General features: G+C 47.8%; 1 protein-coding gene across 1 annotated transcript in view; it reads right to left on the reverse strand.

The window, feature by feature from the left end:
* The window catches only part of LOC140480892 (NFX1-type zinc finger-containing protein 1-like), a 43,764-nt gene extending 17,839 nt beyond the window's left edge, over positions 1 to 25,925 (reverse strand). Inside the window, exons 1-9 of the mRNA XM_072576456.1 lie at positions 25,811 to 25,925; positions 20,236 to 20,414; positions 14,732 to 16,119; positions 10,808 to 11,456; positions 9,177 to 9,311; positions 7,324 to 7,469; positions 3,712 to 3,837; positions 2,982 to 3,138; positions 2,284 to 2,428 (exon numbers count right to left, since the gene is read on the reverse strand). Of these exons, the coding sequence (XP_072432557.1) occupies positions 2,284 to 2,428; positions 2,982 to 3,138; positions 3,712 to 3,837; positions 7,324 to 7,469; positions 9,177 to 9,311; positions 10,808 to 11,456; positions 14,732 to 16,119; positions 20,236 to 20,254 (2,765 nt within the window). The 5' untranslated portion in view covers positions 20,255 to 20,414; positions 25,811 to 25,925. The remainder of the gene's footprint in view (positions 1 to 2,283; positions 2,429 to 2,981; positions 3,139 to 3,711; positions 3,838 to 7,323; positions 7,470 to 9,176; positions 9,312 to 10,807; positions 11,457 to 14,731; positions 16,120 to 20,235; positions 20,415 to 25,810) is intronic.
* Between the last annotated feature and the right edge of the window lie 257 nt (positions 25,926 to 26,182).

Raw genomic sequence — 26,182 nt, forward strand, 5'->3', positions numbered from 1 at the left:
GGGCTGAATGGCCTAGTCCTGCTCCTATGTTCTATTAGCATGGATAAAGGCTGGGCTAACTAACAGAAGACAAAGAGTTTGGATAAGGAGGACATTTTCAGGATGGTAAACTGGAACCAGTGGGGGGGGAATCACAAGGATTATGTTAATTTAGATAGATAGATTTAGATCGATTCCCTACAGTGTGGAAATAGGCCCTTCGGCCCAACTTCACACTGACTCCCCAAAGAGTTCTAGAGCCATAATTATTTACAACATATTAATTAGGAAGTTAAATATACTATCACCAAGTTTGCAGATGATACAAAAATAGGTGGGAGGCAAGTTGGAAGGTGGCACAAAACATCTACAGAGGGATACAGACAAATGAGCAAAGTCTTAGCACATGGAGTATAACGTGGGGAAATGTTTGGCAGGAAGAATAGAGGAGCTGAATATTATTTAGGTGGAGAAAGCTAAAGATGGAGGGTGATGAAAACAGAGGGATTTGGAAGTCCTTATGCATGAATCATAAAATAATAGCATCCAACTTCATTGGGTAAAAGCAAAGGCCAATGGAATTTTAGCTTGTATTTCAAAAGAAATAGCATATAAAAGCAATAGAAAAGATTTTGTGAAACCTGAAAAGGTTCAGAAACGATTTAAGAGGATGTTTACAGGACTGGAGGGTTTCAGCTTTAGGGAGGGGCTAAATAGGCTGGGGCTGTTTTCCCTGGAGCGTCGGAGGCTGAGGGGTGACCTTATAGAGGTCTATAAAATCATGAGGGGCGTGGATAGGGTAAATAGACAAAGTCTTTTCCTTGGGATGGAAAAGTCCAGAACTAGAGGTTTAGGGTGAGAGGGGAAAAATATAAAAGAGACCAAAGGGGCAATTTTTTCACATGTAGGAAACAAGTTGCCAGAGGAAGTGGTGGAGGCTGGTACAATAACAACATTTAAAAGGCATCTGAATGGATATATGAATAGGAAGGGTTTGGAGGGATATGGGCCGGGTGCTGGCAACTGGGACTAGATCAGTTTAAGGTATGGATGAGTCAGCATGGATGAGTTGGACCGAAGGGTCTGCTTCCCTGCTGCATAACTCTATGCCTTTATAAAAACAGGCAGGTATTGGTGCTAAGTGCACTCCTAGGATATAGTGAGCCATTCTGGTCCCCACATCGAAGTAGAAATATTGGAGGCAATGTAGAGCGGTTTCACCAGGCTGACCCCAGGAACAGAGAGACCTTAATGAAACGTAACATTCATAACGGACATGACAGGGTAGATGGGGGAAAGTGGGAGAGTCAGGGAGCAGACAGAATCATTGCAGAATAAGGGTTTGCACACTTAAGACAGAGATGAGGAAGAATTTGTTCATCTCAGAAAGTACTGAATCTGTGGAAGTCTTTACTGCAGAGGACTGTCGAGGCGAAGGTGTTAAACGTATTCAAGGCTGAGATTGTTAACCAATAAAAGGGAATCAAGGGTTCTGGGAAAAAGATAGAAATGTGGAGTTCAGGATTCTCAGATGAGCCATGATCACACTGATTGGCAGAGCAAAGCTGATGGACCGAATGGCCTACGAAGTCCATTTGTTTTATGGTGTACGTAAGTGTTTTACAGCGCTTGCTCTTCACTCGTTAAATATCGACAACACTGAACTGGAGGTGATGAGATGCTGATGGTAAAGTGGAAAATTTGCTGGGCCACGAGGTTATCGACACAAAAGCAGAAGTTGCTGGAAAACCTCAGCAGGTCTGGCAGGGTCTGTGGAGAGAACGCAGAGTTAATGTTTCAGGTTCGGTGACCCTTCCTCATTAACTTGGAAGTCTCTCCACTGAGGCTGCCAGACCTGCTGAGCTTTTCCAGCAACTTCTGCTTTTGTGTCTGATTTCCAGCATTCACAGTTCTTTCGGTTTTTACATGAGATTATAGAGACTGCCCACAGTGCCTCATGGACACCCTGTACGGAGTTAGAACATAGAACATTACAGCACAGTACAGGCCCTTCGGCCCTCGATGTTGCGCCGACCTGTGGAACCAATCTGAAGCCCATCTAACCTACACGGTTCCTTTATCTGAAAGCGAGTGCTTCCAAATAAACCTGTTGGACTATAACCTGGTGTTGTGTGATTTAACTTTGTCCACCCCAGTTCAACACTGGCTCCTCCAGATCATCCATATGTTTATGCAATGACCATTCAAATGTCCTTAAAGTTGGCAAGTCTACTACTGTTGCAGGATCGGTTTGGAGCCTGTCCATTGTCTATTGTACTTACTATGTAACTGAAACTCGAATACCTTACGTCAACATCGGGAATGTATGCAAACTTCTCTCCTGCCCACTGGTCAGCGCTACACGGTGGGTCAGGGGGGTCACTCCCATCCAGATCCCATTCCATCTCCTCATCGTCCTCCTTATGTAATCTGTTCCTGGAGTTAAACTCTGAAGAGCAAGACAGAGTAAAGATATAAGGGAAACACGGCATCATCATTGAAACCCCACTATCAACGTCCTGGGGATTACCATTGACCACAAACACAACTGAACTCCCCACCTAGACACAGACTACAAGAGCAGGTCAGAGGCTGGGAATCCTGCGGTGAGTAACTCACCTCCTGACTCCCCAAAGCCTGTCCACCATCTACAAGGCACAAGTCAGGAGTGTGATGGAATACTCCCCACTTGCCCCTGGGTGGATGCAGCCCCAATAACACCCAAGAAGCTCAGCACCATCCAGATCAAAGCAATCCGCTTGATTGGCACCACATCCACAAACATCCACTCCCTCCCACCACCAACGTTCAGTATGCAGTGTGTACTATCGACAAGATGCACTGCAATCAGACATCGGTCTAGCCAGGGTTGGCCAAATGCTTGGATGGATATGGACACAGGCACGGACATCCATGGAAACCCGCGGATAGGGACACGGAGACCCACGGAGACAGACACCCACAGATACGGAGACAGACACGGACACGGATTTACAACTTGCCAGTTGAAGGGGATGTCGCTTTCGGACAGGGGCAGAAATATCTGATGGGTTCTGTCTCTAGCCCCCTGTGATATATCCTCCTTTCAGTCCCATTCTTTGACCAGAGGCAAGGGGGAATATTCAACCACTTCAAGATGAACAACTCCGCTAGTGGGGCCTGAGAGAGATGCACAACAATGAAGTTGCAAAAACCTTACATCATTCACTATTAATATGGACAGTTCCCTTTCCCACATCCTCAGGTACCACTCCCTCCCCCAATAACCCCAGACACACACCCTTCCCCACCAACCCCAGGCATCCTTTCCCCCCTAACCCCAGACACCCCCTCCTCTCACTGACCCCAGACACACCCTCCTCTCACTGATCCCAGACACCCCTTCCACCTTGCTGTAATCTCTAATACCCTCCTCCATCACTATCACCTCAGATACCCACTTCATTAACCCCAGATATATCCCCTCCCCTCATTGCAATTAGCAGATACCCCTCTACCCTCCAAATACCCTCCTCACCAATTCCTTACATCCCTTAACCTCACTGTAACCAACGGATGCTCTCTTCTCCCAGATACCGCCAACTATTCCCAAGATATCCCTTCTCTTCACAGGAAAACTGTAATATACCCCCCACCCCCTGTCCCCGACTCTCTGCATCCAGCTCTACAATTGCCTCTAACTAATGGCCTGCTAACCACGGAGTGAGGTGCAATTACTAATGTCAATCCAACCTCTTCCAGGTCTCTCCTTATTTCTGGTTCCAGCTCTTTCTCGTGCAGAATTCCCAGTGGCAGCAATTCCAGAACCTTGGAGCAGTAGAAGATGTCTTCCTTGATGGATTCAATTTTCTCTCTGAGCTGAAACGATCACAGCAGTAAATTTCACACAGTGTCACATGACACTGATTGCTCTGGGTCACGAGCAGACTGGCCCCCTGCCCACTCACACAAGAGAGAGACTGCTGGGAGATTTACACCAAACAAGTTTGAGGTGGCACGGTGGTTCAGTGGTTAGCACTGCTGCCTCACAGCACCAGGGACCCAGGTTCAATTCCAGGCCTTGGGCGACTCTCTGTGTGGAGTTTGCACATACTCCCCCCCGTGTCTGTGTGGGTTTCCTCCCACAGTCCAAAGATGTGCAGGTTAGGTGAGTTGGCCATGCTAAATTGCCCATAGTGTTCAGTGCATTAGTCAGGGGTGAGTGTAGGGGAATGAGTCTGGGTGGGTTGCTCTTCGGAGGGTTGGTGTGGACTTGTTGTGCCACAATTTAGGGAATCTAATCTAAAAAATAGTTCAGACTGATCACATGACAGCACTACATCCAATTTGAAAAAGGAGAGGAACCTCAGATCAATATCTCATCCAAATGGCGTGGCACTGCACAGTTGGGTCAGCCCTAGATTATGTCCCAAGGATTCTGAAGTGGAGTTTGATTCCCCCAATATCCTTACTCTGGTATGTAAGTGTCGTGGCCAAAACCATAATAAACACTTGAAACCCTCACTAAATGTTTTGTTCTCCAATCTGGGACCAAATCTCCCAATCCTACCAAATTCCCTTGTGACATCCTTCCATTACCCACATCTTGCCTCAGCTGGCAGACATTGACAATACTGTGGGTGTTACCTGGGCTGAAATGTTTGAGCTGCAAGGAGAGGCTCAATAGGCTGGGACTTTTTTCCCTGGAGCGAGGAAGACTGAGGGATGGCCTTAAAGAGGTCTATTTAAATCATGAGAGGCATAGATACGATAGATAGCCGACAGCTTTTCCCCAGGGTTGGGGCGACTAAAACAAGAGGGCATAGGTTTAAAGTGAGTGGGCAGAGATATGGAAGTATCGAGAGGGACAACTTGTTTCACAGAGGGTGGCGAGTGTCTGGAACAGACTGCCAGAGGTAATAGAGGAGAAGAGTACAATTTTGTCATTTAAGAAACGTTTAGACAGGTAGATGGATGGGGAGGTATGGAGGGATATGGACCAAACACAGACAAACTGGACTGGTTTAATTGTGAAAACTGGGCAGCATGCACACGCTGGGCCGAAGGGCCTGTTTCCATGCTGTAGACCTCTATGACTCTAATTGGAGCCAAATGTGGGTTGACTTCCTGGGATTGGCCTGCACTCTTTGAGAACGTGCAGAAGGTGTTGTGACTGAGTAGATCACTGCCTTGTCCCTGAACCAGCCTCATGGCTTCCAGAGTCACTCCAGGATTTGTTTTTACGCAGAAAGTGTATTCATAACACGGTTATCCATGTTATCCCGCCAACAACTATCCCAATAACTTGCCCAAAACCTCCCATTTCTTCCACAGATAGAAAACAATGTGTATTAATGGGGAGACACACAAATCAAACCAGTAGCGTATCTGCATCAGGACTCGATCACAGTCATCTTCATTTTAGCTTCAGTGTCATCCGGTCAATGACCTGTCACTAGGTTTGAGTGAGAAGCAGACACACCTAGCAGCTGGAAGGGTGTGGGTTCTGTTGGGTACAAACTGCTTTCCTAGTGCTAGCATTTTGTTCATTTCAGACCAGGACTCCATCTTAAGCTTCCAGCTGCTGACTTTTCTTGGAATTCTTCCTGGAAGAGTCAATATACCATGCCCATAGGACTCTTTATCCAAAAGCTTTTGGAAATCCAAGTACTTCACATCTACAGGGTCCCCTTCATCCAACTTTGCACATTATTTCCTCAAAGTGGGATGGGTGGCACAGTGACTGTGGTTAGCACTGCTGCCTCACAGCACCAGGGACCCAGGTTCGATTCCAGCCTCGGGCGATTGTCTGTTTGGAGTTTGCACATTCTCCCCGTGTCTAGCTGGGTTTCCTCCCACAGTCCAAGGATGTGCAGGTTAGGTGGATTGGCCATGGGAAATTGCTCAGGTGAAAATGAAGGCTGAGGATTAGAATGGTGCTGCAGAAGCACAGCAAGTCAGGCAGCATCTGAGAAAAATTGCCCCATGCAAGGTTACAGGGATAAGGTGGGTCTGAGTGTGATGTTCTTCAGAACGTCACTGTGGACTTGATGGGCTGAATGGCCTGTTTCCACACTGAAGGGATCCTTTGATTCTATGCAAAGAAAATCTAATGAATTAATTAAACACAATTTCCCTTTTACAAAACCATGTTGGCTCTGCCTGACACTTATGACTTTCAAAGTTTCCTGCTGTAGCTTCCTTAATCGTGGATTCCAATAATTTTCCCATGACAGACGCTAGGCTAACTGGCCTCTCATTTCCTGCTCTTGGTCCCTTTGGTTTCTTTGAGTGAAGTGTTACATTTGCAATTACCCTATCCACTCGGAACCTTCAGAAGCTAAAGGAAGATTATAACCAATGCATCTCCTCTCCATGTTGCTGCTTCCTTTCCCACCCAGGATACAGTGACACAATTACACTCTGGGATGCTCAAGCAGCTTGAATGAGGAGGGACACAGAGATCCTGGAGGGTTTGGGGACTGGAGGAGAGATATGAAAGGGAGAATACTAGAGAATGAGTTATAGTTAAAACTGAGAATTTTAAAATTCAAGAACTTGTCAGTCTAGAGATGGAGGGGAGATAGATGAAATTAGCTTGATGTCATTTGAAACATGGGTAGCAGAAAAGTCATGTGAGAGATCAGACTTGTTATATTTTATTCAGTTTATTATTATCACATGTATCTGGGTACAGTGGAAAGTTGTGTTTTGTATGTAGTACAGGCAGATCATACCACACAAAGGACATAGGGTGATTAAACAGTGTGAGGAATATAAAGTTATGGCCGCAAAGGAGGTGCAGAAAAAACAAGATCAGCATTAGATTTGAAATTTGTGAGGTCCATTTGGAAGTCTAAGAACATTGTTAGTCATTTTTACAGGCTTAGAATAGAGGTTTAAAACTGCAGAACGATTTGTAAGAAACGTGACAATATGATCTGCTACGATCATATCAATGAGTCTTTCTGCTCTATGTGTTTTGTGAACACGAATATTCAGGTTACAGGTGCACAATCTTTTATCCGAAACGTTCGGGACCAGCTGGTTTTCGGAATTCAGAATTTTTCGAGTTTCAGAATAAGCGGCAGTTTGATGGTGAAATTTTTTTTAAAAACCTTTCCAAGGAACAGACTTACTGTGAGTAACGGGGCCCTGAAACAAAATGAAGGCCTGCCAGTGCTAGGCTATGCCCCCATACGTCGCATCTGAGTGACACGCATCGAGAGAGTGTGGACTTGGGTTAACACGCCAAACAATGGAGAAAAAACTTCACAAAAACCCTTCGGACTGGAGCTTTTTGGATTTCGGATAAAGGGTTGTCTACCTGTATTAGAGGTTGAATGTGGAACTCATGAAATATACCTCTTTGAATCTGCGCCTTTGTGTTGGAGTCAGGATCTTTTGTAGTGTGGTCTTGCGAATGGCTTCCAGGGAAAACATTTGAAGCTTCTTGTTTTTGCAGAGTCCTCCGATGCGCACAATCCCTGTGGATTTAAACTCCAGCATCCCTGCAAACATCAGTGTCTCTCAGTTACTAACCACAGTGGGTGGCACGGTGGCACAGTGGTTAACACTACTGCCTCACAGCGCCAGAGACCCGGGTTCGATTCCCGCCTCAGGCGACTGACTGTGTGAAGTTTGCACATTCTCCCCGTGTCTATGTGGGTTTCCTCCCACAGTCCAAAGATGTGCAGGTCAGGTGAATTGGCCATGCTAAATTGCCCATAGTGTTAGGTAAAGGGGTAAATGTACAGGAATGGGTGGGTTATGCTTCGGTGGGTCGGTGTGGACTTGTTGGGCCAAAGGGCCTATTTCCACACTGGAAGTAATCTAATCTAAACTACTGACTTGATTTGATTTGTTATTGTCACATGTATCGAGATACAGTGAAGAATATTGTTTTGTGTGCTAACCAGGCAAATCATACCTTACAGAAGTACATCAGGGTAATAGAACAGAATGCAGAATATAATGTTGCAGCTACAGAAAAGGCGCACAGTAAGATCTGCTCAAATATACGAGAGACCCGTTCAAAAGTCCAACAGTGGGGAAGAAACTGTTCTTGAATCTGTTGGTACGTGTTTCCAAACTTTTGTATCCTGCTTGTTGGAGGAGGGTGGAAGAGAGTATTACCTTTAAACATAAAGCGAGGAGCAACAGCAGCCCCATTAGCCTGCTCCACCTTTCAACGTGGTCACAGATGATCCAAATCAGTCCCCTGTTCCCACTTTCTTCCCATACCCTTTGATCCTTTTAGCCCTAAGAATCATATCTAACTCCATCTTGAAAACATCAATCGCTTTCTGTGGCAGAGAATTCCACAGGTTCCCCACTTTTCCATATAGGAGTCCTAAATGGCCTAATCCATATCCTTAACAGTGTGACCTCTGGTTCTGGCCTTCCTGTTCGTCAGGAACATCGTCCCTGTGTTTACCCTGTCCAGTTCTGTTAGACCATAATAGGTTTCAATGGGATCCCCTCCAAAATTCTTTTAAATTGGAGTACATGTCTTTTATTCAGTCACGGGACAAGGGACAGCATTTATTCATCACCCTTAATTGCTCTTGTCCAATTAGTTTGTCATGCAGGAGTTGCACAGATACAGATGGAGACTAGAACATGTGAAAGTATGTAACCGCTAAGCCATCATCCCGCTAGCGAAAGAGAAAGATGGGGCAGCTTACTGAGCAGGGTTTGGCCCCATCACCAAGGTCTGACCAGACCATAGGGCTTGAAGCAGAACATCTGGTGGTCTCTGCTTTAACCTGAGGGTGACCATGCCTCAGGTGAGGGGAGACGATTGAGGTCGAGTCTCCTTCATGTTAACCTCAGCTAGAGTGGGAATTGAACCCCTGCTGCTGGCATCACTCTGCCAGCGCAAAGCGGCTGTCCTGCCAACCGAGCCAGCACGGGCAAGATGGATTGAATGGCCTCATTCTGCCGTGGAAGGTCTTTGGATTCTAGCTAGCCTCAAAATGGTCACAGAAGGGGCTGCTCTCAGTGATCGGTGTAGTTTGAGAGAACAATGCAGCTCACTGGGCTAATACACAACACAGTTAGGAGCTAACTGGAAGGGAGTGGGATTGGAGTCACGTATATTGGATAAAAACATCAGATTTCCTTCCCCACAACACCACCCTCACTTTCATGTCCCCCAACACTGTTTTCATTTTAGAAACGATGGGATACCATTGCCTTGTAAACAATCACCTCACCTTCCACGAACTGTTCCAATACGTGCTTGGTGCTGCAGACAATCAGAATAGGGCTTGGGCTCCCCACTGTCTTCTGCCAGAGCTTCCGATTATGCAGCAGCAACTCCACCAGCTTTAACCCCAGGAAGGTCTTCCCTGTGTTAGCAGCAGCATACACACACGCAGGTTACAGATATATACACACACACAGGCAGAGAGAGAGTTACACAGACACACCACAGGTTACAGATATATACACACACACAGGCAGAGAGAGAGTTACACAGTCTCTCACACACACGCAGGTTACAGACAGATAGTCACACTGTCTCTCTCTGTCTCTCTCACACACACAAACACAAAACTCAGACATAGATTCAAAGACAGAGTCACAGACAAACACAGACTCAGACATACTCACACACACACACACCACACAAACTGACAAAAATTCACAGGGACACAGACTCAAACGCATGGCCCCAGTGACTGACTCAATAGCCTCTCATTCCAAGGTACGTTTCAGTTTGAGTCTAGACTGACCAAGAGCTATCCAGACGTTAGGTACTGTCCTGGTAGTCTCTCCCCAAAGCCAGCTCCCAGATCAACCGGGGAGCCCATTCTGAGCTGCCCTGGACAAGTGGAAATATAGCATGGTCACTAGGCTAATAACTTAAAACCCCCTGCTAATATTCTGGGCACACGGGTTCAAATCCCACCAAGGCAGATGGCGAAACAATAAAACAAAATTCTGGAATTAAAAGTTGACAAAATTGCAGCCACTGTCAATCATTGTTAAGTTCTTCCCAGTTTCCCTCATTAACGGAGGAACTTGCTTAGCCCTTTCAGAGGGCAGTTAATTACTGTCGGTCTAGAGTCACACAGAGACCAGACCTGGTAATGATGGCAGAGACTTTCTCAGCATGGATTTCTGGGGCAATCCAGTGGCTGCTTGTTCATTATTCCTGGTTTATTTGATTTACTGAATTTTAATTCCCAGGCTCTTATGGTAAGATTTGAACTCATTAATCCAGGCCTCTGCATTATCAATTAACCAGTATAATCTAAGCTGCTTTTCCCAAGTATCCTTCAGGCAACATTAAAAATAGGTCACCCTGTTAGGTATTGAGCGAGGGAACTCTCTGCCTACAAATTGGCCGCAATATTGCAACATACATCTGTGGAATGATGGGAGATCTGCTCATCCCATCCTGACTTCTACCGGTAAACTGACACAACGTTCACTCCCTCAGAAAACTGAAACCCAATGCTAGCCTATAAATACTCCATGGCCAACTGGTCCTCCCAGGCCAATGGATCGTCCACGATCTCCTCAGCCAATCGATCCTCCCCAATTCTTCCTGGCCAACAGATCCTCTGATATGGCCTGATCTCTGTCTCCAGTTACGGAGACTGTTGCATCACCCTGGGCTAACATTATAAAACTACAAGGCCCTGCCTGAGCTCCTGTGGATTATTGACAGTGTCTAGTTCCCTTATCAGGACAATCACCTGATGAAGGAGCGTCACTCTGAAAGCTAGTGTGCTTCCAATTAAACCTGTTGGACTATAACCTGGTCTTGAGTGATTTTTAACTTTGTAGTTCCCTTAAGACATTCTCTCAGCACAGACAGAAATCCCTGGCCACCTACCTGTCCCAGGAGGACCCTGGATCAGTGCAAACTCCCGCTTCAGGGCCTTCTGAAGAGCCTTCAGCTGAGACCTGTCAAAATGCTTCAGCCATCGCAGAGACCGGAAATCTTGCTGGAATGGATCGACTTCGTAGGTGTGCTTCTTTGTGAAGTTGTCACCTCGCCTGGTTGGGGTATTGCCAGGCCTGGTCGGGCTCCCACCTCGCCTGGTTGGGGTATTGCCAGGCCTGGTCGGGCTCCCACCTCGCCTGGTTGGGGTGCCACTGTGTTGCTCCAGTGCTGAGCTGCTGTCCCTTCCTGTGAAGGGGACTTTCTCCAGCACTGGGCCAGGCCTCTCCTCCACTGTCTGGAGCTCCTGGCATCTGATGCTGATAAACTGTTCAGCAGGACCAGAGCTTCCCTCTGCCATTGGATGGTGGTCCTCCTCCTCCTCCATCTTTCTGTCTCTCTCCTCCAGTGGGCTCAGCTCCTGTTCGGCGTCCTCCATTGCGGGATCCTCTGGGCTACCAGTCTCCTCAGACAGATCAATGGAATCCTCGGTCTCCAGCTCCTGTTCCACTCTCAGACTGGGGTATCCCTCTGCAGTACGGCCTAGTTCCAATACTGGCTCCATCAATGGAGAGGTCTCCCCTTCCACTTCACTCTCCATCTTGAATTCAAGGCAGGAACAGAGGGGAGTCAAAGTGGAAGATAAAAGAACAAGGAATTGCAATAAATAAATCACAACAGTCTCAATCTCTCACACATACACATGACATGCACATACGCATGCACACAGGAACATTGGCGATAAGAGCAAGATTAGGCCCCTCAAAATGGTTTGTCATTTAATAAAATAATGGTTGATCTGTCAATGGTCACAACAGCAGAGGCAATGGCCTAATGATATTATCGCTGGACTGTTAACCAGGAGACCAAGATAATGTTCTGGGGCCCGGTTTCAAAGCCTGGCATTACAGATGGTGGAATTTGAATCCAATACAAATCTGGAAATAAGAGTAACGATAACTTTGAATCCATTGACAACGGTCAGGAAAACCCATCTGGTTCACTAATGTCCTTTAGGGAAGGAAATTTGCATCTTTACCTGGTCTGGCCTCCATGTGACTCCAGGCCCACTGCAAAGTGCCAGGTGAGCAACAAATGCTGGCTTAGCCAGCGAATGCCCTTGTCCAGTGACTCAATAAAAGCATTCCTGTCTGCCCTCATAACCTGTCTGTCAAAAACCTCTGCCTCAGCCTTGAATAAGTTCAATGGCATAGCTTCCCAACACCATATCCTGGCAGAGAATTCCAAAGACCCATCAACCCTGAGGAACGTTTCTCCTCATCTTCATATGAAGACGGAGACTTATTTTTCAAAACTATGACCCCCCCCCCCCCAGTTCCAGTCTCACCCACAGGGGGAGCCATCCTCCCAGCATCCACCTTATAGGGTCTCTTCAGGATGTCACCTTTAAAGACAGAGAGAGACAGGCTTTTAGTTAGTAAAGTGGTCAAAGGTGAAGGGGGAAAGCAGGAGATTTGGGTTGAGAAGTATATCCACCTACTTGCGGAACGTTTCAGAGAACACCTCTGGGACACCCGGACCAACCAACCCTTCCCGCCTCAGGCGACTGACTGTGTGGAGTTTGCACATTCTCCCCGTGTCTGCGTGGGTTTCCTCCGGGTGCTCCGGTTTCCTCCCACACTCCAAAGATGTGCAGGTCAGGTGAATTGGCCATGCTAAATTGCCCGTAGTGTTAGGTAAGGGGTAGATGTAGATGTAGGGGTATGGGTGGGTTGCGCTTCGGCGGGGCGGTGTGGACTTGTTGGGCCGAAGGGCCTGTTTCCACACTGTAAGTAATCTAATCTAATCTAATCTAAACCACCCTGTGGTTCAACACTTCAACTCCCCCTCTCACTCCGCCAAGGACATGCAGGTCCTTGGACTCCTCCATCGCCAGACCATAGCAACACCACGGCTGGAGGAAGAGCGCCTCATCTTCCGCCTAGGAACCCTCCAACCACAAGGGATGAACACAGATTTCTCTAGTTTCCTCATTTCCCCTCCCCCTCACCTTGTCTCAGTCCCAACCCTCAAACTCAGCACCACCTTCCTAACCTGCAATCTTCTTCCTGACCTCTCCGCCCCCACCCCCACCTCGGCCTATCACCCTCACCTTGACCTCCTTCCACCTATCGCATTCCCAGCGCCCCTCCCCCAAGTCCCTCCTCCCTACCTTTTATCTTAGCCTGCTTGGCACACCCTCCTCATTCCTGAAGAAGGGCTCATGCCCAAAACGTCGATTCTCCTGCTCCTTGGATGCTGCCTGACCTGCTGCGCTTTTCCAGCAACACATTTTCAGCTCGGATCTCCAGTATCTGCAGTCCTCACTTTCTCCTTTGAGAAGCATATCAGCCATGGTCAAATGTTGGAGCAAACCCAATGGGCTGAATGGCCTAATTCAACATCTTATGGTCTTATGTATGTTTCAATAAGATCACCTCTCCTTCCTCCAAACCCCAACGGACTCAGGCTCAGCTTGTTCAATGTTTCCTCACAATCTCACTGCAAGAAGGAGTTGGATGAATTCTCACAAAAAGCAGAGAAAATAGAACAATACAGCACAGTCCAGGCCCTTCGGCCCTTGATGTTGTGCTGCTCTGTGAAACCAACCTGAAGCCCATCGAATCTACACTATCCCATTATCATCCATATGTTTATCCAACGACCATTTCAAAAGCAAATGGAGACTACCTCAGATACCGAACACAGAGGAATGGAGACAGTTCTCCACCAGGTAGACCGGAGGATTGTAATGACAAGTTACGGTAGCTCATGGATTTCCAGTGGCAAACCTAGGTTTTAGAAAAACACAGGATAAAATACTCAAACGCTCTTGGGCCCACTCAGCTGACCTACCTATATCGCCTTGCAGATTCTCTCCCTCAATAACATTCTGTCCCACTTACCTGGTGTCATTGCCAGAATTAACTACAGGATATTTTACCCCTGAAACCACGGCATTGACACGTTTTGCAAATATTCAAAGCCCCAATACTAATATTTGTGGCATTCCCCTAGGTACATTCCTGATGAAGGGCTTTTGCCCGAAATGTCGATTATCCTGCTCCTCGGATGCTGCCTGACCTGCTGTGCTTTTCCAGCACCACACTTTATCAAGTCTAGTTACAGTTTGCCAATCTGGGGGAAAAAGAGGACCTGGTAAAGCACTCAGCCACTCAACGTTCTCCTATTCAATCCAATAATTTTGTAAAGACAGGGGTGGGAACTCTGTTTTTGAAGCCAATTCACTCATGAGCTGTGGGCATCACTGGCAAAGCCAGCATTGGTTCATCAGCCTTGTGTTATGGGGTCACAAAAGCTGCTTCCCTGAAGGACGTGCGTGCACCAAGTGGGGCTTTGATGATGGACTGCTGATTTGATGAGCACCATGGGAGTGGGGAGGGGGGGGTGAAGAGGGACAGGGAGAGAGAGAGACGGAGGGGGGAGGGAGAGAGGAGGAGGGAGAGACAGGGAGAGGGAGGAAGGAATGAGGGGGGGGTGGTGAGAGGTGGGGGGGATGGGGGAATGGGGTGAGAGAGAGGAGGGGGTGTGTGAGGGGGAATGGGGAGAGAGAGAAAAAAAGAAAGAAAAAGAAAGAAAAAGAAAAGAAAAAGAGAGAGAGAGAGAGAGAAAGAAAGAAAGAGAGAAAGAAAGAAAGAGAGAAAGAGAGAAATAGAGAAAGAAAGAGAGAAAGAGAGAAAGAGAGAGAAATGGGGGGGCAGAGGGGAGGGATGATGGAGCAGGAAAATGGAATTGAAGTCAGAGATCAGCCATGATCTTATCGTGTGATAGAGCAGGGTTCTCAGGTCTGAGGGCCCTCTTGCTGCTCTCATGCCCCTGTTTCTATGGCCTTACCTTTTATCAGACAAACCTTACCTCAGCGTTGAGCCCAGCCTTGAGGTTTCTGAGCAGGGGCAGCAGATCGAGGGTGAGGCCGCGTTGCCGGAGGTAGGCGGGTGGGTGGACCGAGGGTTTACACTTGACGATGTACCTCTGGAAAGGTAGCTGGTTGCCATCGATGGCCTGCAGCGTGAGCAGCACGTGGCGGTAAGCTTCGAAGAACGCCCGCGACTCCACCATGGTGAAGCGGTGCCCGTAGACCACTTTGGCCAACTCAGCGTGGCTGATGGAGAACCTGAGGTAGAGCAGCCCCTGGCCCAGGCACTTGGCGTCGGACTTGGCGACCGAAGCGAAGAAGATCTCCCGGCAATCAGGGGCCAGCAGGCAAACCAGGGAGCCCTTCTGCAGCCGCTTGGGAGCTGGCCGGCCCGCATGACGGGGCTGCTCGAAGCGGGCCTTGTACGTGACTCCTTCCCACAGGCAGACTGGGTGCAGGACCTGGACGTTGCTGTAGACCCGGAGGCCGGGGGAGGGCTGCAGGAACCGGTTTCTCGGTGCCAGGTAGGCCGCCAGGTCTTCCCTCAATGGCTTGACAAAGTCTTCCTGCAGGAGGCGGAACTGAGTGTCCAGGTAGGCCTTGGCGCTCAGGTAGGGCCCCTCCACTTTGTTGGGAGATAGTGGAGTGGGCACCCCAGCACCCGCCACATCTTGGGAGCTGGGGAAGACGGACAGCTGACGGAAATCTCTGGGCGGTTCCTGCCGGCTGTAGATGCCTTGCCCCTCGGCGTCCCCTCCTGGGAAGGCCTCGTTGACCAAGTGCTCCAGGTCCTGCAGCTGCTTCTTCCTGGGCCAGGAGAGCTCGGAGCCCGGGCCCTGGAGGCGCCGCAGCCGGGAACGGAGCAGGTCGGCCGGCACCGAGATCCGACTCTGGATACTCTCGGGAAAGGTCAGGCTGAGGTGCCGGAGGAAACCGAGCAGGTGGTCCACCTCCTCCCCACCACAGCCATCCAGCCAAGCGATGGACTGGAGCAAGCTCTTCAGCAGGAACGCAGAGCCGACAGCGGGATGCAGGACGGAGCGGGTTTCCTCCCGGCTGCTGGCCATCTCCGCAGCCATTGTCAGGGCCCTCACCACCAACCGGACCTCCTGGTCTCCCAGCTCTATCCCGTCCAGCATCTCCGCCAGTGTCTCCCCGTGCCTCAGGAGGAAGGAGACCACAGTCATCTGCCGCTCGCTGTCCGCCAGGTCACTGAAGAACGAGCGGTAATCCAGCGCACCATCCCTGGGGCATCCACCTCGGAGCGGAGCTGGGTTCCCTCTCGGAGATTCCCGAGCCATTTTACTCGGTGGCTGCCCAAAGCCATTGTGACAGACATCGGCTCTCCGTCGTTTCCTCTCCATGTTGGGAACTGCCGAAGGCTTTCCTGCACAGTGGGGACAAACAGATCATACTTTAGCCCCGTTGTACATTTTCAGTTGGGCTTCTCTATTATAAATCAGTCCCTCTTCTGCAGGAAGGACTATGAACACTGGAGATCCAAAACAAACACAAACAGAGATTGCTGGAGAAACTCAGCAGGTCTGGCTCCATCTGTGGAGAGAGCAAAACACAGAGTTAACGTTTCGAGTTCAGTTCTTCAGAACTAATAGCCGCTCGGAAAAGATGGTGAGAAGGCAGGGGGCAGAGGGAGGGGGAGGGTTGAGGATAAGTGGAGAGGGAGCCCAGGGAGAAATAGAATAATAAAGCTCACGCCTTGGCGTGCCCATTTGCCACCGGGCGGTGGGGGTCCCCAGTGGAGGGCTCTCTACGCGGGGGTCCTCCCCCTTTCTCTCGGGGATCTGGGGTGGAGGGTGCTGCACGCAGCGGTCCCCTGCAACCGCAGATTGCAGTGGTTCATGGACTCCCAGCCCAACCGCTTGTTCTGTGGCGCTGTGGAGTCCGTGGACCATGTATATATTGGGTGTGGGTGTTTGCACCCCCTTCTTGATTTCCTCAAAAACCTTCTCCTCTGCTTTTGGCTGCACTTCAGTCCCACGCTACTGATCTTCGGGCACCCGGTACGGAGGAGGGAGGGCAGGTCCGAGGACCTCCTCGTGGCTCTGCTCCTGGGCCTGGCCAAACTGGCCATCAACAGGTCCAGGCAGCGGGCCGTGGAGGGGGTCGTTAGGGCCGACTGCCTGCCCCTCTTCCGGGGTTACGTTAGAGCCCGGGTGTCCTTGGAGAAGGAGCACGCGGTGTCCACCAACACCCTGGAGTCGTTCAGGGAGAGGTGGGCGCCGCAGGGAGTGGAGTGTATCCCCGTCCAACTCTATTTTGATTTAGTCCCTACCCTCCCCTTCACTGTTTTGATCACACAGCGTTGCTCTTTGATGTGAAGGGCAGTGCTTGTCACTGGCCACTTGGGTATTTCCTTTCTTCCTGGTGGTGGAAATTGAATAAAGATTCGTGCACCTTGTCTTTCACTGTGTCTCTATCTCTCACACTCACACACACATACCATGGGTTCTAGACGGTAGTGTGGGGGTAACAGAAGAAGAAAAAAAGAAGAATAGAAAAGTGAGGCAAACAAAGGGATTGTTTGTAGTAAGTCAGTGAAGACAAGAAGTTAGAAAGATGACCATGGAGACTGAGGAATTGAAGAAGAGTTGATTGAAAGCAAAACATTTCATGTCAGGATCTGGGATAGGCAGTGCACAAAGGCCATGGAAGGGGGTGTTTATATTCTAATTAGGAGTCCTCTCTATCTACCCACTCACTCCTTTCCACCCCCACCCACTCCCATTATCAGCATCAACTCTACCTTTCCCCAGCTGCTATCAGTTCTGCAGAAGGGTCACCGGACGTGAAACATTAACTCTGTTTTTCTCTCTCTCCCTCCACAGATGATGCCAGACCTACTAAGTTTCTCCAACAATTTCCATTTTTGTTTGTTTCCCCCTTCTAGTAGACAGATTTCCTGTCTGTTTTCTTTTGTGGGATATTCCATGTCAGAAGGTGAAGATTCCCAAACGCCGATCCCGGACAGATCTCCAGCAGATCTCCATCCAATCCCCAATTCTGATTTGCCATTCGGTGGGAGAGCTCCATTTGCCACCATCGGAATCGGTGAATCAAACAGGAGGCCATTTGGCCCATTGCGATGTTGAGACCTCTCCAACAAATCCCATTCCTCTCAACTAGAATAGATAGGTTCTTGATTAGGAAGGGGATCAAGGGTTACAGGGAAAAGGCAGGGGAATTGGGTTGCAAAACTTATCAGTTCTGATTGAATAGCAGAGCAAATGGCCGAATGTCCCAATACTGCTCCTGTATCTTACAGTGATATGGGCTCCACACTTGAGAAAGGAGATTGGCATAGAAGGGAATACATTGTAGGCTTGCGAGAATGACACTTGGACTTCAGGGGTCACATTCTGAGGCAAGTGATTATACCAATTAGGCTGGTAAACGTCAGCATTTTGAAGGTTAGGGAGTGATCGGATTGAAATCTTCGGGATATTAACAAGAAAAGACAGGGTATTTCCACTGGTTTCTAGAACAGGGGACATAGTCTGAGAATGAGGGCGAGACTGTTCAGGAGTGATGTAAGGAAGCACTTTGACCCACTAGGGGGCATGTTTTTAAGGTGAGAGGCGAAAGATTTTTAAAAAAAAAGAGGGGCAATTTTCTTTTAAAGAGAGTGGTTTGTATGTAGAATGAATGTCCTGAGGAGCTCTCTTCCGCAAGTAGCAGTTGATGCCAGATCAATCGTTGATGTTAAATCTGAGAGAGAAATATTTGTTAAAGGTAGTAAGGGATCGGGACCGTAGGCAGATTTATTGAGTTCAGCCACAGTTCAGCCCTGATCTGATTGAACTGTGGTACACACTCAAGGGACTGAATGGCTTATTCCTATTCCAATGTTCAATAGGATCAGAGCTGATCCAATATCCCTCACGTTCACCTCCCTCATAACTTCACAGGACTGATCAAGAATCTACCTCAGTCTTAAATGTAGACAAGCACTCTGCCCCTACAGCTCTCCATGAGCTTCAAACACTCAGCCCTCTGACAGAAGAGATTCCTCTTTATCTCCTTTGGGGTGACATGGTGGCTCAGTGGTTAGCACTGCTGCCTCATGGGTCCCAGGTTCAATTCCAGCCTGGAGTGACTGTCTGTGTGGGTTTGCTCCAGTTTACCCCCACAGTCAAAGCTGTGCAGGTCAGGCAAACTGGCCATGCTAAATTACCCATAGTGTTAGGACAGCTCAGTGGTTAGCACTGCTTCCCTCACAGCGCCAGGAACCCAGGTTCAATTCCAGCCTTGGGTCTGTGTGGAGTTTGTGCATTCTCCCCGTGTCTGCGTGGGTTTCCTCCGGGTGCTCCGTTTTCCTCCCACAGTCCAAAGATGTGCAAGTCAGGTGAATAGACCATGCTAAAATGCCCGTAGTGTTAGGTGCATTAGTCAGAAGTAAATATAGGCAAGAGGAATGGGTGTGGGTGGGTTACTCACTATTTACGGTGGCACAGTGGTTAGCACTGCTGCCTCACAGCGCCAGAGACCCAGGTTCAATTCCCGCCTCAGTCGACTGACTGTGTGGAGTTTGCACGTTCTCCCCGTGTCTGCGTGGGTTTCCTCCGGGTGCTCCGGTTTCCTCCCACAGTCCAAAGATGTGCAGGTTAGGTGAATTGGCCATGCTAAATTGCCCATAGTGTTAGGTAAGGGGTACATGTATGGGTAGGTTGCGCTTCGGCGGGGCGGTGTGGACTTGTTGGGCCGAAGGGCCTGTTTCCACACTGTAAGTGATCTAATCTAATCTAATGTTAGGTGCATTAGTCAGAGGGAATTGTGGCTGGGTGGATTATTCTTCCGTGGACTGGTTGGGCCAAAAGACCTGCTTCCACACTGTAGGGAATCTAACTAAAAATCTGTCTTAAACTGGTGCTCCTTTATCTGACTGAAGAAACAAAATTGTCCTCATCTTTGTCTTAAATGAGTGCCCCCCCATATTTTTACCTTCTGCCACTAATAAACGCACATGTTTTAAAATCATTAAAAGCCATGACAATTACTGCAAAACCATCCCCAAAATCTTTTTTTTAAAATTTATTAATCACTGGCTCAGCCCACATTTATTACCCATCCCTAATTGCCCAGAGAGCAGTTAAGAGTCAACCACATTGCTGTGGGTCTGGAGTCACATGTAGGCCAGACCAGGTAATGGAACAGACACTGGATTAGTGGTGCTGGAAGAGCACAGCAGTTCAGGCAGCATCCAAGGAGCAGCGAAATCGACGTTTCGGGCAAAAGCCCTTCATCCTGATGAAGGGCTTTTGCCCGAAACGTTGATTTTGCTGCTCCTTGGATGCTGCCTGAACTGCTGTGCTCTTCCAGCACCACTAATCCAGTATTTGGTTTTCAGCATCTGCAGTTATTGTTTTTATCTAATGGAACAGACACCCCATCGAGCAGTCAAATAGGCCCGCCCCCCCTTTCAGGCAGGAAGACTTTTTAACATAGAACCTGGGGTTTACGACAGAAGCTAGCTTCTACATCTCACCTTTCACAAAGTTAAACATCAAGAGGTGCTTAACACACGTGTCATCGAACGAAACGTGACATTGAGTCACACAGCAGAAGCTGCTCCCCTCTGAAAATCCAAAATCCAGAAATCCAAAATCTGGAATCGCTGGCTGTCTGGAATATTTTTGAGTTGATCAAACTCTCAGGCTAGCATCACTGCAACAAATCACAAAATAACAAACGAGATGATCTTTATTATTCTAATGTTCCTGCTTCTATTATAACACACGGGTCACGCCTGTTTCCATGAGAAGACTTCAGGATAGAGTCAGAGGAAAGATGGACCACACAGGAAGAAATGTCATTCAATTAGTTAGATATTAAAATATTTTAAAAATCAAACTTGTTTGGTACATTGCCCAAGGAAATTGTTGCGAGTTTTGTTTTTGAATGCTATAGTAATGAATCATTACTTCGTTAGATTCGAAACAGCATCCTAAAGCAGGAAATAGAGGCTGCAAGGAGTCGGGAAGGAATTCTAGTTTCAGATCTGCCTTCAATGACGGAGCAATTAACAACCAGGAATGCTCAGAGGCAAGAAGGAGGAGTCCTGATGTATTGGAGGGATGGAGGAGCTTAGGGAGATAGGGAGGGGGTGTAGGGGCTGGAGGGAGTTACAGAGATAGGGAGGGGGTGTAGGGGCTGGAAGGGGGTTACAGAGATAGGGAGGGGGTGTAGGGGCTGGAGGAGGGTTACAGAGATAGGGAGGGGGTGTAGGGGGGTTACAGAGATAGGGAGGGGGTGTAGGGGCTGGAAGGGGGTTACAGAGATAGGGAGGGGGTGTAGGGGCTGGAAGGGGTTACAGAGATAGGGAGGGGGTGTAGGGGCTGGAAGGGGTTACAGAGATAGGGAGGGGGTGTAGGGGGGTTACAGAGATAGGGAGGGGGTGTAGGAGGTTACAGAGATAGGAAGGGGGTGTATGGGCTGGAGGGGGTTACAGAGATAGGGAGCAGCTCGCCTGGTAACGAAGACTGACTCTGGGCCCAGTTTTAAGGAAAGGAGCAGGAGGTTGAGGGGATATGAGGAAAATATTTTTCACTCAAAGGATGTGGGAATCTGGAACTCGCTGCCTGAGAGGGTGTTAAATGGAGGAATCCTGAAGATATTTAAGAAGTGTTTAGATGCTACTTACAATGTCACAGCATAGTGCTGGAAAATGTGATTGGAATAGATGGTTTGATGACCAGCACAAGTGTGATGGACTGAAGGAAACCTCTTTGTACGTTGTAAAAACCCTAGGACTGTGATGTTTCTTTGCACCAGTTGCACAATTCTCAGCTCTTTACCATGGCAGCTGGTGGAGTTTAAATTCAACCAATAAAAAGTGGAATTGAAAGCTAGAGTCAGCAAGGTGACCATGACAACTATCCAGTTCACAGATTTGGAGATGCCAGTATTGGACTGGGGTGTACAAAGTTAAAAATCACACAACACCAGGTTATAATCCAACAGGTTTAATTGGAAGTACCAGCTTTCGGAGCGACGGTCCTTAATCAGGATGCGTGTTAGGATTGAGTCCTCCACTACCTACTGGAACGGGCAAGCCAGAGGCAATACAAAGGGCAGGACTTAGAACAATCAACATTGACAGGGAAAAAAGGTACTCAGCAAACTGTTGGGACTGAGGGCAGACAATTCCCTCTGGTCTGATGGCCTACATCCTAGGGTATTAAAGTAAGTGGCGATGGAGATAGTGGTTACAATATTCTAAAATTCCATGGACCCGCAAAAGGTTCCAGTGGATTGGAAAAATGCTAATGTGATGCCCTTATTCAAAAAGGGAAGAAGCAGGCAAAATGTGGGCAATTAGAGACCAGTTAGTTTAACATCTGTTGTTCGGAAAGTGTTAGAATCAGTTATCAAGGAAGCAGTATCAGTACATTTGGAAAGTCAAAAAGCTATCCATAAGAGTCAGAATGGTTTCATGAAAGGCAAATTATGTTTGACTAACATGCTAGAGTTCTTCGAAGATGTAACAAGCAAACGGATAATGGGGATCCTGTAGATGTAATATGCCTGGTCTTCCGGAAGGCAGTTTGATAAGATGCCGCAAGAAAGGTTATTTCCAAAGGTTGGATCATATGGGATTAAGGTTAATTTTAGCTTGGATAGGTGACTGACTGATGGACAGAACCAGAGTTGGAATCAATGGTTTTTTTCCTGGATGGCAAGATGCAACTAGTGGGGTGCTACAGGGTTCGGTCCTTAGACTCCAGCTATTTACAATCTATGTTTCTAAATTTAGCGATACAGCCCTCTATCCCTGTATCCAAGTCATTAAATTTGCAAATGTCACAAAAATAGAAGGGACAGTAAATTGCAATGAGGAAATAACGTTACAAATAGATGTAGTTAGGTTAGAAGAGTGGGCCAAAATGTGACAGATGGGATTTAATGTGGATAATGTGAAGTTATGCGTTTTGCTTGGAAATATAGGAAGGCAACCTATCATCTAAATGGGGAGAGACTTCGGGGGTGTCCTCGTTCATGAGTCACAGAAAGCTAGCATGCAGGTACAGCAGATAATTAGGTAAGTGAATGGGAAGGAATATTCTATTCCTTCTTATAGCTCAAGGAATAGAATATAAATGTAAGCAAGTATTGTTGCAACTATACAAAGCATAGATGAGACTGCACCTGGAGTATTGTACACAGATTTGGTCCCCTTATTTGAGGAACGATGTAGTGGCATTGGAGTCAGTTCAGAGGACATTCATTAGATTGATCCCAGAGCTGAGGGGTTTGTTGGATGAATAGTTTCGGCCTTTACTCTCTGGAATTTAGAAGAATGAGGGGAGATCAGATTGAGTTATTCAAGATGATAAAAGGTATGGATAAAATAGACATGGAGTGGATGCTTCCTCTTGTGGGGCATTCTAGGACGAGAGGTCATAGCCTTAGGAGAAGGGGGAGCACATTTAACACAGTTGAGGAGAAACTACTTCTCCCAAATGGTTGTGAATCTGTGGAATTCGCTACGCCAAAGGGCAGTGGGTGCTGGGACAGTGAGTAAATTTAAGGAGATGTTCGACAGATTTTTAATTGGTAATGGGTTGCAGGGTTATGGGCAGAAGGCAGGAAAATGGGGGTGAGGAGCAGATCAGATGGTGGAACAAACTCAATGGGCCGAATGGCCTAATTCTTATCTCTTATGAGCTTATCAGGAGTAGCAGGCAGCAATTAACAAGTGCTCAAACCATCGCCTACTTACCCAGTATACTCCAGGCACGGTCTCACCAATGCCTTGTATAGCTGCAACAACTACAAACGTGTACAATGCATACAACTATATAAATTATATTCATTAGAATGAAGAAGAGTGAGGGAGGATCTTATAGAAACATAAAATTATGAAGGGAATCGATAAGGTAGATGTAGAGAGGATGTTTCCATTGGTGAGTGAAACTAGGACAAGAGGGCATAGCCTCAAGAGTAGAGGGAGCAGATTTCAGACTGTATTGAGAACAGATTTCTTCACCCAGAGGGTTGCGAACCTTTGGAATTCCCTGCCCTGGGAAGTAGTTGACGCTACTTCAGTAAATGATTTTAAAGCTAAGTTAGATTTTTCTTGAACAGTAAAGGAAATAACGACTGTAGTGAGAGGGCGGGTAAGTGGAGCTGAGTTCATGAAAAGATCAGTCATGATCTTATTGAATAGCAGAGCAGGCTCAAAGGGCCAGACGGCCTACTCCTGCTCCTGGTTCTTATGTTCCAACACCATCGTGCTAAAGTTTTAGATTAGATTCCCTACAGTTTGGAAACAGGCCCTTCAGCCCAACAAGTCCACACCAACCCTCCGAAGAGTAACCCACCCAGACCCACTTCAGTCTGGCTAACACACCTAACACTACGGGTAATTTAGCATAGCCAATCCACCCTGACCTGCACATCTTTGGACTGTGGGAGGAAACCCACGCAGACACGGGGAGAACGTGCAAACTCCACACAGACCGTCGCCCAAGGCTGGAATCGAACCTTGGTTTCTGGCGCTGTGAGGCAGCAGTGCTAACCACTGAGCCACCATGCCACCTCAAATATATCTAAGAACTGCGTAGAAAGAAGCCATTGTAAAACTGTACTTTGGAGTCCATTGCCACTTTAAACTGTCTCTCAGTCATTACTGAGCGTGATCCCATAGTAACTGGTTCAAACGGATCGGCTAAATTCAAAAGGCCTGTTGTCCTGGGAAAAACAGCTGCCTGGCCTGCCAACTGTACGGCCTTCCGATACAAATGTCTCAGTTCAGGTGCTCTCTGTGCACCTGCTAACTGTCAAAATGCTGCTCAGAGACATCCATTTTAAATCTCCAAGCACATAAAAAGTACATGATCTTTTAAAAGGTACCACGCAATGCTTAACCATCACTTCCCCTGTCTGACACCACCTCCCACCGCCCCCCCCCAAGCATTTTACAAACACTAAGTTCTAACTTCCTGCCTCCCAATCTACAAGTCCTCTACCCAACTTTGCAAAACCACGACACCAATTAACGCCACTGCCCTAGTCTTTCACTGTCACTTTTGTTCCCCCTTTCCCGGAGGACAGATTTCTTCACCCGGAGCGTGTGGAATTCTCAGCTGCAGGAGGTGTTTGCGAAGTCAAACAATGAATGTTTTTAAGAAGGAGTTAGATATAGTTCTTAGGGCGAAAGGAACCAAGGGTTATGGGGTGAAGGGGGGGAAAACAGGGGTTTTGAGCTGGATGGCCAGCCATCATCCTACGGAGTAGTGGCAGCAGTTTCGAAGGCCGAATGGCCTCCTCCTGCTCCCATTTCCTTCACTCCAAAAGCTTCCACTGAAACTGCTGCCCTCCCTTCAGGCAGTGCACTCCTGGTCACCACCAATCTGTTTCTGAACTCTGACCACTCCCAGAGTGAGTATCAGTGTTGTCACCGAAAGTACAAACCCAGCACGTCCCAAAACACGTAGCTGACAAGTCACGGAGAGATAGAGAGAGGGGGCCAAACTCAGAATTGGAGAAAAGAGCAAAACCAACAGAGTGAGGATTCAGAAAACCTGCATTTCTGTAGTGCCAAGTTCATAGAGATTTACGGCACAGAAAGAGGTCCTTCAGCCCATCACGTCCGCACTGATTATCAAGCACTTCTCTACTCTCATCCCATTTTCTAGCACTCGGCCTGTAACCTTTTTCACAATGGCATTTCAAGCAATCATCTGAATACCTCCTGAATGCCGTCAGGATTCCTGTCTCTAGCATCCTTTGAGGTAGTGACTTTCAGACATCCACAACCCTGTGGGGAGAAGCATTTTTTCCTCAAATCCTCTCTAAACATCCTGCCCCTTACTCTAAATTTATGGCCCCCTGGGGTTACTGACCCCTGTGCTGAAAGAGGAAAGAGATTCCTTCCCTGCCAATGCCCCTCAGATTTTTGCACATCTCAAAATTATAAAGTGCACAATCTCAAACCATACCACAAGCAGACCAGGCCCTTTTGAAATCTATTTATTGCAAGAGGGAGAACCTCAGACAGCAGAAACGACAGACAGTGTAAGAGGAAGCCACAGAGTGTTGGCCTTTATAAAGCTGCTTACCTGCTGGTGTGCTGTAACAACAGAAACTCTGGGCTGCTTCAGCGTTAGTTTAAATACTCCCTGCTTCCTGGTGTGTTGGGTCCTAAAGCCTTCCTGTTCGCTTGTCACTCAGCTGAGGTGGAGAACTTAATAATTGCTGAGATGCACCCAACAGGGCAAACGTTTGCATTTTTCACTGGATTATTGGATTCTTTACTGCCCTCTCTCTCTCTCTCTCTCTCTCTGCAGCCACCGTTTCATCTCAGTGCTTCCCCTGTGTGGTTGGCAACAAATTTCTACACCAGGGCCAGGAGGGCCTGTTTCCACACTGTAAGTAATCTAAACTAATCTAAATCAAAATGTGATATATAGTTTAAAGAACGTGGGCAGCAC

Source organism: Chiloscyllium punctatum, chromosome 8 (genome assembly GCF_047496795.1).
Source record: "Chiloscyllium punctatum isolate Juve2018m chromosome 8, sChiPun1.3, whole genome shotgun sequence".
Lineage (NCBI taxonomy): Eukaryota > Metazoa > Chordata > Chondrichthyes > Orectolobiformes > Hemiscylliidae > Chiloscyllium > Chiloscyllium punctatum.